Raw genomic sequence first — 13,635 nt, 5'->3', positions numbered from 1 at the left:
TGGTATTGTGGGTTTTGACATGGACTGGACCCATCCCCTTTCTAGGACCGCTGGGAACCTGGCAGACATCAGCCAGTCGATGGTGGGCATAATGGTTCGCCTTTTCTGGCTAACCACCTCTGGACTCTCAGTCCATGTTTTCCTCATGTTGCAGTTCACTCAACCTACTTCACTTTCACGGGCCTCTTCTCCCCCCCCCCCCCCACCCCACCCTCTGGTGGTGCAGTCCAGTGCCTCCTCTACCCCCAGTGGGGGTCTCATCAAAGGGGGCTCTTTATGATTCGGATCCGGGTGACAAGGAGTCTTCCCAACTGTCCACTTCTGTTAAGGTGGTAATCTCTTCCCCCACCGTTCCCCGAGGTCGAGATTCCTTTCTGCGGATGCCAACCTTGAGGGGTGGGGAGGAACATTTCACCATATCAGGGGCAGTGGTCCCCACAGGAATCCTCTCTCCATCTTCCTTTGCCTGCTGCGTTGGCCATCATTCCTGTCCAGCCATGCAGTGCAAATCCAATCATACAATGTCACGACCGTGGCTTATCTTAATCATCAAGACGGGATGCACAGCACAGCAGTGATGGCCAAGGCCGCAAATATTCTCGCCTGGGCGGAACGCCACGTTCCTTCTGTCTGCAGTACACATTCCAGGGGTCGACAACTGGTTTGCAGACTTCCTAAGTCACAAAAGGGTGGATCCCAGGGAGTGGTCCCTGCACCAGGAGGTCTTCGACCAGATTTGCACCAGATGGGGCAGGCCGGATATGGACCTGTGGGCATCCAGATTCAGTCGCTAAGTTCCCTGCTTTCTCTCCTGAGCCTGGAATCCAGAGGCCTATGCCATGGGTGCTCTTGTGGCTATGTGGATCTGCTTCAGGCTTCCGTATCATGTTTCCCTCTCCTGCCTCGGCTTCCTCCAACTGCTCCGGGCCGAGGGGATTCTGACTTTCCTGCTAGCCCTAGATTGGCCGCGTCGTTATTGGTACGCAAACTTGGTGTCCTTCCCATGGGCCTTGCCTCTCCGTTCCGACCTCCCCTCTGACACCTCTCTTTAAAGAGGTTCTGTCACCAGATTTTGCAGCCCCTATCTCCTATTGCAGCTGATCGGCGCTGCAATGTAGATAAGAGTAAAGTTTTTGTTTTTTTTTAAAAAACGAGCATTTTTGGCCAAGTTATGACCATTTTTATATTTATGCAAATGAGGCTTTCTAAAGTACATCGGGGCGTTTTTACTTTTACTAGCTGGGCGTTGTGTATAGAAGTGTCATCCACTTCTCTTCACAACGCCCAGCTTCTGGCAGTGCACAGACACAGCGTGTTCTCGAGAGATCACGCTGTGACGTCACTCACTTCCTGCCCCAGGTCCTGCATCGTGTCAGACGAGCGAGGACACATCGGCACCAGAGGCTACATTTGATTCTGCAGCAGCATCGGCGTTTGCAGGTAAGTCGATGTAGCTACTTACCTTCAAACGCCGATGCTGCTGCAGAATCAACTGTAGCCTCTGGTGCCGATGTGTCCTCGCTCGTCCGACACGATGCAGGACCTGGGGCAGGAAGTGAGTGACGTCACAGCGTGATCTCTCGAGAACACGCTGTGTGTCTGTGCACTGCCAGAAGCTGGGTGTTAACGATGAGAAGTGGATGATGCTGATTCGTCAGCATCATACACTTCTATTCACAACGCCCAGCTAGTAAAAGTAGTAAAAACGCCCAGATGTACACACACAATACACGCCCAGTTGGACTTTTACTGTAAACACGCCCAGTTGGACTTTTGCAAGCCTCATTTGCATAAATATGAAAATGGTCATAACTTGGCCAAAAATGCTCGTTTTTTAAAACAAAACAAAAACGTTACTGTAATCTACATTGCAGCGCCTATCTGCTGCAATAGGAGATAGGGGTTGCAAAATCTGGTGACAGAGCCTCTTTAAGGTCACTACATTTATTCATTACGCAGTTCCCCCTTGTCATCCAATTCCTCTGAGATCTCAACTTGGTTTCGGAGGTTCTGCATTCAGCTCCTTTCAAACCTTTGCGAGAAATCTTCCCTTCATTGTCTTTCATGGCAGGTGGTTTTTCTGGTTGCAGTGACTTCCATCCAGAGGGTCTCTGAACTGGCGGTGTTGTCTTGCCGCTCTACATTCCGGAGTCTTCTTCAGGATAAGTATAGTAGTAAGATGGGCTGAACTCCTGAAAATGAATATTGGTGCTGTTCGAGTTGGAATCCCCACAATATCAGTAACTAAGAACCCCAGCACTTGAATATGAATCATGAATAAACTTTGGATTTTTCAAAATGCGTTTTTATTCGTACGTAGGTTAATGTACTTCACAATGTAGTAAATTCTTTTATATTATTGCGATTTCTTTTCAACAACGTTTCGGCCTATCCATTATCCTAATCGCTTAGTATAAGTGTGCTGTGCAATCCTGATGGGATAATGCGGCGTCTGATACTCTCACCTAGGAGCATCTGACAGACGCAGAATTATCCCATCAGGATTGCATAGCACACTTATACAAAGCGATTATGATTATGGCTTTTAACATGTATTAGGGCATTGTTCTGCCATCCTTTTTATTAGTTTCCCAGTCATCCAAGTGAGCGTTCCCTCCAGAACCTGGATATTGCCCGCTCCTTGTGTTCTTACGTTTCTGTAACTGCTTTTTTCCGGAGGTTGGATTCCTTGTATTATCCTCCTGGAAGGTCCCAGAAAGGGATTGGTGGCCTCTAAGGCCACTATCGCTCGTTGGATTTGGATGGCTATTTGCGAGGCTTGCCGGGTTCGGGGTAAGGTTCCCTCTTTTCTGATCACGGACCACTCTAGCACAGTGGTTGGGGCTTCTTGGGCTGTGCGTCATCAAGCTTCTGCTCTTCATCTATGCAAGGTGGCTACATGGTCTTCCTTGCACACTTTTTGTCAAGTTCTATCAGGTGCATACCTTTACCTGTGCCGACACTTCTCTTGGTCGCAAGGTCTCGCATGTGCATGTGTAAAATAGGTGACCATGTCCTTTCTTCTGTTGCCGCCCCAGGGGACAGCTTTAGGATGTCCCATGGTCTACAGCCCCCAATGTAACAAACAGAATTTTTTTTGAGTACTCATTGTAAAATCCTTTTCTTTTTATTGCATCTTTTAGAAGGCAGTATTAAGAGCGAATAGCAATTCTGACGATGTGTTTTATTTTATTTTTCACAGCGTTCACTGTGCGGTTTAAATAATGTAATTGTTTTATAATTTGGACCGTTACGCACGCAACAATCCCAATTATGTATAGTTTTTTTTGTAAGGGAGAGAGGGCTGTTTTATTTTTTTCCTTTTTATTTTTTTTTTTTTTTTTAAATTTCCTTTTTAAAATGTTTAATTTAGTAACTAAAAAAAAAGGGTAGCTTTTTTTTGTTTTTTGTTTTTTTCTTGGTCCCACAATTGGACAGAACTACTCGATAGTTTGATCACTTTTATAATATATTGCAATACTTCTGTATTATGTCTGTTCGTGTTCAACTAAGGGTATGTTCACACGGCCTATTTACGGACGTAATTCGGGCGTTTTTGCCCCGAATTACGTCTGAAAATAGCGCCTCAATAGCGCTGACAAACATCTGCCCATTGAAAGCAATGGGCAGACGTTTGTCTGTTCACACGAGGCGTATATTTACGCGCCGCTGTCAAATGACGGCGCGTAAATAGACGCCCGCGTCAAAGAAGTGACCTGTCACTTCTTTGGCCGTAATTAGATCCGTTATTCATTGACTCCAATGAATAGCAGCGCTAATTACGGCCATAATTGACGCGGCGTTCAAGCGCCTGCACATGCCGGTACGGCTGAAATTACGGGGATGTTTTCAGGCTGAAACATCCCCGTAATTTCAGCCGTAACGGACGCCCTCGTGTGAACATACCCTAACAGGCATTCCATTAGGCTTTGTCTATAACAAACTTTTCTATAATAGGCTGTTGTTATAGCTGTGAGCTTTGTTTTATACTATATTAAAAGTTACATTTTAACCTTACCCTTTACTGTATTTCCATTAAATGGACCATATAATATTCTAAAAAAAAACAAAACGTTTAAAATAGTTTTTGTGAGGTGGAATGAACAAAAAAAAAAAAACAGCAACTCCACCATTGTTCTTTTGGATTTTGTTTTTAAATTGTTCACCATACGTTAAAAATTACATGTTTTTTCCCATAATGAGTATTTATCACAAATCCACAGGATAGGTGATAAATATCTGATCGGTGGAGGTCTGACTGCAGGGACCCCCACCGATTGTGAGAATGGACTTACCTTTCTGTTCCTTGGAGCCCCATACGAATGGAGCGGTAGTTTGTATGCTTGCCCACCACTCCACGATTATGGAAAAACCGCTTTGTTTATTTTGCGGGTTAGTGTGATTACGGCGATACCAAATATGTATAGTTTGTTTGTTTTACTACTAAAGCATTTGGTTAACATCTGGTTTTGTGTCAGTGTTTTAAGACGACCCATAACTGTATTTTTAATTTTTTTTCGGTCAATGAAATGGTGTTGGGGCTTGTTTTCACGTTGCTATTGGGCCGATGGGATGACAGTGGGGGGGGGTCACTCCCTATCTAACAGCTGAGATGCCGCAGTCGCTACTGATCGCAACAAGTGTTTAAGCAGCCGGGAGCAGAGTTTTTATTTGCATATTTGTAATGTTCTACTTACAAAATCTTGCATGTTTAATTTATTTTTACTTTAGGGCTGCATTTCAATATGGTATTAAAATGTCAGAGGGACGTAAAACAAGACGCTTCAAGGAGACCAATGAAAAAGCAGAATTGGACAGACAGTGGAAAAAGATCAGTGCGGTAAGAATATTATTGATTTATATAGCGCCATCAACTCGCCATGCTTCACTAAGAATAAAGTCTATACCCCTTTTTTTTTTTTTTTCGTAAGAGGAGATGGATAAAATTCAGTTCAAAGGAAAACTGGTGAAACGAGTGATATTACTGCTTTCATGTATCTAAGGCAGAAATCTAATTTGTTGGTATTGGAAATTACTTTAGTTTTTCCTTTGCAAAGTTTCTATACATCTCCTCTCCAGTATACTATAGGGGCAAAAATAAAACTTTGTACCCTAAGTTTCAGTGACAATCTATTGATATTCTCACTAACACTATTACTAATGTTTCTTTCAATTCTAATGATTTTCTCTAGATCATTGAAAAACGTAAGAAGCTGGAGGCTGATGGGTAAGTGTTTGCAACAGTAGGATATTGTCTTATGGCTGTTTAGATTATCATAGGATACTGGTTATCAGTGCATTTCTACTTGTTCATGCCCCATGCACACGAATGTAAAAACGCCCGTAATCACGGGCCGTAATTACGGGCCCATAGACTTCTATTGGCCACGGGTACCTCCCCGTATGCTTACGGGAAGGTGCCCATGCCGTTGAAAAATATAGAACATGTCCTATTTCAGGCCCTAATTATGGCACGGGCAGGCCCATAGAAGTCTATGGGGCTCCCGTAATTACGGGTGACTATGTGTGGGCACCCGTAATTACGGGAGCGTTGCTAGGCGACGTCAGGGGATAGTCACTGTCCAGGGTGCTAAAAGAGTTAAACGATCGGCAATAACTCTTTCAGCACCCTGGACAGTGACTTCCGATCCCAATATAGATCAATGTTTAAAAAAAATAGAAGTTCAAACTTACCCAGAACTCCCTGCTTCTTCCTCCAGTCCGGCCTCCCGGGATGACGTTTCAGCCCATGTGACCGCTTTAGCCAATCACAGGCTACAGCGGTCGCATGGACTGCCGCGTCATCCAGGGAGGTCGGGTTGGATGTCGAAAGAGGGACGCATCACCAAGACAACGGCCGGGTAAGTATGAATTTCTTTTACTTTTACTATGGAAAGGGCTGCCCCTTCTCTTTATCCTGCACTGATAGAGAGAAGGGGCTGCCGATTAGTGCAGTGCAATTTTGCAGCTAAAACATGCCCGTAAATACGGATGGAATACTGGTGCAATACGGGTCGAATACGTGTGACCAAGGACCCGTATTTACAGGAGGAAAAAAATAAGTTTGTGTGCATGGGGCCTTATTGTATAAATTGTATTGTAAATTTACAGAGCGGGTGAAACGGTTCTGTAATTATGTATCTCTCACAAACTGTGCCGTAAAGTATGCTCTCTTATTACCTAAACTTTACACAACTTGAGGTTACGTTCACACATTGCGTTTTGCTGATGCTATTTGTAGCCAATTCTAGGAATGGATCCAAAACAAAAAGATTAAACCTTTGACATACCTCTCCTGTGTTTAGGCTCCACTTCTCTTGTAGAACCGATACTAATATATTAGAACATTGGATTTACAACATTTCTCGTTCGTCTCGTGGCACACAGACCAGGAGTATATGCTGTTTTACTGAGATTCGAGACATTAAGAATAAAGTGTAGACTCTTCCATCAGTATATACCCCTATAGGATCTGAGCTAGTCATTCTTAGCTTAGTGTCTGTAGGAGGCAGACCACCCCTGCTGGTACAGCAGGCTGTCTCTCTATTTTTTATGTTAATTTTTTTTCCTTCTAGCGGGGTAACTCTGTCCCCTACCTACCCCACCATCTGGCGGATGCTCAGTGTTTTATTGCATTGTTGTCCCCCCCTGCTATGCTAAGGACAAGAAGAAATTAAAGTGCAAGCTTCTTTTGTTGTGCCACTTTACTCCCCACCAGTGTCCCACCACATCGCAGATGGCATACAGATGGGACTTCCCTACTGGTTCTACATACTGGGAATAAAGTGGACTTCGGGACAGGTGAGAAGTGTACACCATCGCCCCCCCTCCACAGCCTTGCCATGTGAGATACTTGGCCAGGCACATTTTGAAAATTTTTTTTTTCTCTGGCACGACGTGCTCCTCTTCCTAACACTCCTGTATTGGCATGCACAATAACGCCGCTACTGGCGGCCCATGGCTGCTTCTCTGGGGTTTATGATTCCACATGTCCCTAGTTGCCAGACTACTATTTTCACTATAAGGTCCGCCATCTTTTTCGGCTTCCCACAGGCTGGGATTCGGACCCCTGATCCTGGCCAGTGTTTGGGTTACAGCGGTCACGTGATCGCTAGCGGGTAATTCCAGCAGGGAGAAGGGGCAGGTCATCTTTTCCTGCTCGCATCAGACACTAGGAGAATTCGTACAGAAGATTGCCTTATGTGATTCATTTTGCCTGTTCAACATGTGACCAAGAATTCTTATGTGGTCAACCTACTCCTCTGTGATGCATGCCGGCCTCTTGGCCAAGCATCTGAGCCTCGGTGAGAATCTACAATCTCTGCCACCCTCAGCCATGCCTACGCCCAGTGCGGACGCTTAACTGCTATGGGCCAACTTCCTCTCCGGGGTCGTTGGTGACCTCTCCAATGCCACCCGGTCCTTGTCGGGCTTCTTGGTTCGCCTTGCCGATCATCTCTCTGGCAACTCAACGTCCTTCTTCTACCCATGGCAAACCTTCTAAACTGGTCAGATCTGTGCGAACTCCTCCACCCTCCGTATCTGTAGTGGACAGTCTCGTCTCTGAAGTCAGAGATACTTTATATCAATCAGCACTGAGTGATGGTCGCGAGCGGCATTCAACGCAAGGAGATCGTAAAAGCCATATAGCTGATAAATAATTTTATTTTCCATCGACATAGCCATATGAGGGCTTGTTTTTGATGGACAAGTTTTTTTTTAATGGCAACATTTTGGAATAGATATGTAACTTATTGATAAACTTATATTAACATTTGTGGAGGGGGGGGGGGTGATAAACAGGAATTCTGGCATAGTTTATTTTTTGCCTCTGCAAGGGTCAATAAGGCCTCTACTGAGTGACTTCACCATCGCCTCCTCTCAGCAGCACCTACTGAAGGTCTAGTGTACCTCTCAACCGTTGTCATGGGCTACCAAGTATCTCTGTGACGCTTCTTTGGATTGGACTTGCCTTGTGCGCATCCTCCTCCCCTTTTTGCTGGGCAGTGTGGCTAAAGTGCTGGTCTGCCGACATTTCTTTTCAGTGGTGCTTGACGGCTGTACCTTTTTTTGTTGGCTCCTATCTCTTTTGGAGCTTGCCTGTATAAGATCGTAACAGACTGAAAGAGCACTCGCCTGCCTCAAATTAAGGCTCGTCGTGCTCCTAACCCAAGGCAACCAGGACTTTGTGTCCCTTTCGCAGATTGTTTGGACCACGGGCACTCAGTCATCAGTCCCACCAGGACTCCAAGAACAGTCCTACCTTAAAGCCCTCTTCCTTGAGGTGCCCTCGTCCTTCAGGCCGCTAAGCTTGTAGCGGGAAAACACTTACATCTGAAGGTGCTCGGCCTTTGGCTCTGAGGTGGTAGGCAAACTTCTACTCTTCGAGGACGTTTAGCTTCATCCTATTTCAGACGTCTGGGGTGTGGTTAGTAGTCTCCACATGGTTTGCTTTTTACCTGACGGGCTCTGCCTTTTTCAAGCATTAGAATCCCTCTTGAGTCAAGGAGTCATTTGTTCCTGTTCGTTTAGTCTAGGAGTCCTGTGGTTAGTCTAGGAGTCCCGTGGTTTGTACTTAAAACTTTTTGTTGTCCCCATAAAGTTTGGTTCAGTCTTTTCCCATCCTGGACTTCAAACGGCTGTAAATCTTTTGTCCAGGTCAGTCCTTTCCGCTCTGAATGCCTTCATTGAGGGGTACTTCCTACCATCAGTAGACCGATATACCACATGTCCCCATTTGTCCGTCTGATGAGTGCTTTCAGCGCTTTGCAGTTCTTCCTTACTACCAGTTTGTGGCACTTCTGTGTGGCCTGTCAATGGACCCTTGGTTAACAAAAGTTCTTTGTGTGGTCACAACTCTTCTTCGTCCACAGGAATTTTGGTTGTCCCCTTTCCGGCCAATATTCTCACTAGGTGCCCATCCCAGGAGAATTTTTATTTTTTTTTGACCTATCTACAGATCATACGGGATACTTTGGCTTATTTCAGATGGATTGTCAACACGGGCAAATCCTGTCTGAATCCTTGTTGGAGATTCACCCTTCTGGGAATGGTGTTCGACACCACCTTGGCTAGGATGTCCCTTCCAGAGAATCTGTCCACCATGCAACGGGGTCTGTACCATGCATCGGAGCACTCTAACCTCTTTCTGCTTTTGTATGAAGGCTCTGGGCACCATGGTGGTCTCCATCAAGGTTATCCCCTTTTCCCAGTTTCATACTTGTCCACTTGAAAGGGCGATCCTCTCTCGATAGAACTACTTTCCTCTCCTGTGCTGCTGAATACTTCCCTTTCTGGTGCGCTGGTCCTTTCTCTGATGGCTCTCCTCTCCAACGATATTGTTCTATAACCTTATGTTTTGCTTCTGTGTAGACTGACTAGCTCAGTGCCTGTAGGAGGAGTATATACAGTCGGAGGAGTCAAAACCTTTTTATTCTTGGTGTCAAGCCTCCTAGTGGCAACAGCATATACTTATGGTCTGTGTCCCCCGATGGACTGGACGAGAAAGGGATTATTTTCCCTATTCTACGTTTATTCTCTCTATTGCTAGCTTTAAGGGGTTGTCCGGTTCCAGCAAACTGTTTTTTTTGTATAATTTAAAAGTTATACACTACTGTTCAAAAGTTTGGGGTCACCCAGACAATTTTGTGTTTTCCATGAAAACTCACACTTATATTTATCAAATGAGTTGCAAAATGACTAGAAAAAATAGTCAAGACATTGACAAGGTTAGAAATAATGATTTTTATTTGAAATAATAATTTTCTCCTTCAAACTTTGCTTTCGTCAAAGAATGCTCCATTTGCAGCAATAACAGCATTGCGGACCTTTGGCATTCTAGCCGTTAATTTGCTGAGGTAATCGGGAGAAATTTCACCCCATGCTTCCAGAAGCCCCTCCCACAAGTTGGATTGGCTTGATGGGCACTTCTTGCGTACCATATGGTCAAGCTGCTCCCACAACAGCTCTATGGGGTTGACATCTGGTGACTGCGCTGGCCACTCCATTACAGATAGAATACCAGCTGCCTGCTTCTTCCCTAAATAGTTCTTGCATAATTTGGAGGTGTGCTTTGGGTCATTGTCCTGTTGTAGGATGAAATTGGCTCCAATCAAGTGCTGTCCACAGGGTATGTCATGGCGTTGCAAAATGGAGTGATCGCTTTCCTTATTCAAAATCCCTTTTACCTTGTACAAATCTCTCACTTTACCAGCACCAAAGCAACCCCAGACCATCACATTACCTCCACCATGCTTGACAGATGGTGTCAGGCACTCTTCCAGCATCTTTTCAGTTGTTCTGCGTCTCACAAATGTTCTTCTGTGTGATCCAAACACCTCAAACTTCGATTTCGTCTGTCCATAACACTTTTTTCCAATCTTCCTCTGTCCAATGTCTGTGTGCTTTTGCCCAGATTAATCTTTTCCTTCTATTAGCCAGTCTCCGATATGGCTTTTTCTTTGCCACTCTGCCCTGAAGGCCAGCATCCCGGAGTCGCCTCTTCACTGTAGACGTTGATACTGGCGTTTTGCAGGTACTATTTAATGAAGCTGCCAGTTGAGGACCTGTGAGGCGTCTATTTCTCAAACTAGAGACTCTAATGTACTTGTCTTGTTGCTCAGTTATGCAGCGGGGCCTCCCACTTCTCTTTCTACTCTGGTTAGAGCCTGTGTGTGCTGTCCTCTGATGGGAGTAGTACACACGGTTGGAGGAAATCTTCAGTTTCTTGGCAAGTTCTCGCATGGAATAGCCTTTGTTTCTAAGAACAAGAATAGAATTTCAAGTTTCACATGAAAGCTCTCTTTTTCTAGCCATTTGGAGAGTTTAATCGAACCCACAAATGTAATGCTCCAGATGCTCAACTAGCTCAAAGGAAGGTCCGTTTTATAGCTCCTCTAAACAGCAAAACTGTTTACAGCGGTGCTAACATAATTGCACAAGGGTTTTCAAGTGTTTTCTAATCATCCATTAGCCTTCTAACACAGTTAGCAAACACAATGTACCATTAGAACACTGGAGTGATGGTTGCTGGAAATGGGCCTCTATACACCTATGTAGATATTGCATTAAAAACCAGACGTTTGCAGCTAGAATAGTCATTTAGCACATTAACAATGTATAGAGTGTATTTCTGATTAATTTAATGTTATCTTCATTGAAAAAAAACTGCTTTTGTTTCAAAAATAAGGACATTTCTAAGTGACCCTAAACTTTTGAACGGTAGTGTACAATTTTCCAATATACGATCTATTAATTCCCCACAGTTTTCAAGATCTCTGCGTGTTCTTAAGTAGGAAAATTCATTCTTTACTTCCAATGTATAAAATTCTGTCCATGGTCGTGATGGATACGTAGGTGCTGGGATCATTAGAAGACACCGCTCTGATACATATACTGTAACGAGCTGTGCACCTGTGTGTCCATCACATGACCATAGACAGAATTTTATAGACTGGAGGTAAACAATAAATGTTCCCATTGAATGACAACAAGCAGAGATCTTGAAAACCGTGAAATTAATACAGAAAGTATATTGGAAAATTGTATCACTTTTAATTTAAAAAAAATACATTAACTTGCTGAAAGTGGACAACCTCTTTAATGAGTGAGAGCAACACAATTGTAGAGTTCGGGTAAAAGCCAGGGAATCCCATTGACTCCTTGCAATACCTCAGCAGACAGTTTGTTTTATAGTAGCCTCTGTTTGCTGCTTTACAGGCAGAATACACCTAGTTGTACAACTATCTAATATACTTTGTTTCAATTAATCACTCATCATTTTCTAGTTTGCTGCCTGCTGTCAGTAAATGGAAAGATCGGTTTACATTAAGAGCTTATTCAGAAGAACGATTTTCATGTCCGGGTTTTCTCCGTAGAACGAACAGCACTCGGATCAAACACTTAAACATTATAGTTAATCGACCAAATCAGACGTCCGTTTTGTCTTTTTTACGGAACATCTGTGATGAAACAAACGCATCATGCTCTTTTGTCTGTTTTTCACGCAGAAATGGCCCATAAATGGGTCTGCGTAAAAAAAAAAAAAGACACCACATGAATGCCATATGTTCCATTCAGTTTTTCACACATTTGCCTGGAGACACTTGAGAAGTGAAACCTGGAAGTAGTGTCAGCGCTGTGTGATCCTGAATATAAGTCATGGTCATAAGCCGAAAATATGCATGAGAAAAATCTCACAATGCTCTGTATGCTATAAGCTATAGAAAATGGCTTTTTGGCAAATTTGGTGCCCATTCCTTTTCTAGCCAATAGCAGAAATAGACCCAAAACAAAAGAAAAAAAATTTAAAGGAAAGAATTCTCTCCATTTTTTGGGGTGATTGAGTCTCTGCCTTGGCGGCGAAAAATGTTTTCGCATGCAATTAACACAAAGGAACAATGAATAGTCGTGTGTGTGTGTGTGTATATATATATATATATATATGTATATATATATATATATATGTGTATGTATGTATGTATGTATTTGGATAAAGCTCATGAACGATTGATACTGGATATACCTGGCTTTTTTTGGGGTTTTTTTTAGTTGGAGTTTGTAACCATTAAAAAATACAAAAGGAAAGTAATCACATATGCTCAAATCCGCACTGTGTGAACAAACCCATAGATTGTTGCACAACTATTCAATACAGAATAATTTTAAATAATCCCAGAAAATCTCTTTCCTACAGTTTGTTCTCTGAACTACAATGGAGAATGTTCTATTTTTCTGCTGGTTCTGAATTCCCTTATACAGTTTATCAATTCCGTTTGAATCTGCCTTCACTTGATTTATTTTTATTTTTTTAAACTAGATTAATGTTTTGTCTTTTTTGATTTTCAGGGTTGAAGTAAAAAGGCCTAAATACTGAAGATGTGTATGTCACTGATATTTGATTTCTGATGTGGCGTTTTTAGTTGTTTTAGACTTGTGTTAAAGTTCATTCTTACGCACAATGGAAGCAGCCGATCATTGAGTAATATCCGAACTATAAACTTACATTAGAGGCATCTTGTGGGGCAAAGCTGTGTCAAGGGGTTCCACCGAACCTCTACAACGTGTCAAGTTCTAGATATGTTACCATTTAATGATGCTGAAAATGAAACTAATTTACTAAACAAAGTTCGGATTAGGGCCTGTTTACATCAGCGTCGCTTTCCGGTGAACCCCTCAACAGAAAGGCAAACAGGAACCTTATCTTCCCTTTGTATCACTATTGATCTCAATGGTGACGGAAACTTTGCTAAGGTTTCCGTTTGTCTTTCCGTTGGTCTTTCCCCCGACGGAAACCTGAGACAGAACCCATCAACGGAAGGTCGACGCTGATGTGAACACCGTCTTACTGGGCGTCAATCACATTCTTTTCTCAATTTATTCCAAATAATGTTGCATGTTCCTCGTTGCTGGGATTATTAGCACCCAGTATTGTGTAACAGAATCTATTAAATATTTTGACATCGTTATCTGTTTTGTGTTATATTGAAAACTGATATAAGGTGAAAATGGTGGCTCAGTGGCTTTTACAGTTGCCTTGTATCACTGGGCTCTTAAGGGTAAATCCTACTGTGGCAATATCTGTATTATCAAGTTTGCATATTCTTGCCTGGGCTTCTTCACATGCTTGGAAAACCT

General features: G+C 43.3%; 1 protein-coding gene across 1 annotated transcript in view; it reads left to right on the top strand.

Moving 5' to 3' along the window:
• The window catches only part of IK (IK cytokine), a 61,688-nt gene extending 48,413 nt beyond the window's left edge, over positions 1–13,275 (top strand). Inside the window, exons 18-20 of the mRNA XM_075856277.1 lie at positions 4,732–4,840; positions 5,193–5,227; positions 12,847–13,275. Coding sequence (XP_075712392.1) covers positions 4,732–4,840; positions 5,193–5,227; positions 12,847–12,874 — 172 coding nt within the window. The 3' untranslated portion in view covers positions 12,875–13,275. The remainder of the gene's footprint in view (positions 1–4,731; positions 4,841–5,192; positions 5,228–12,846) is intronic.
• Positions 13,276–13,635: the final 360 nt, after the last annotated feature.

The sequence above is a fragment of the Rhinoderma darwinii genome, chromosome 3 (assembly GCF_050947455.1).
Source record: "Rhinoderma darwinii isolate aRhiDar2 chromosome 3, aRhiDar2.hap1, whole genome shotgun sequence".
In the NCBI taxonomy this organism is placed as follows: domain Eukaryota; kingdom Metazoa; phylum Chordata; class Amphibia; order Anura; family Rhinodermatidae; genus Rhinoderma; species Rhinoderma darwinii.
The sequence above is the reverse complement of the archived record's forward strand: the minus strand, read 5'-3'. Positions and strand labels throughout refer to the sequence as shown.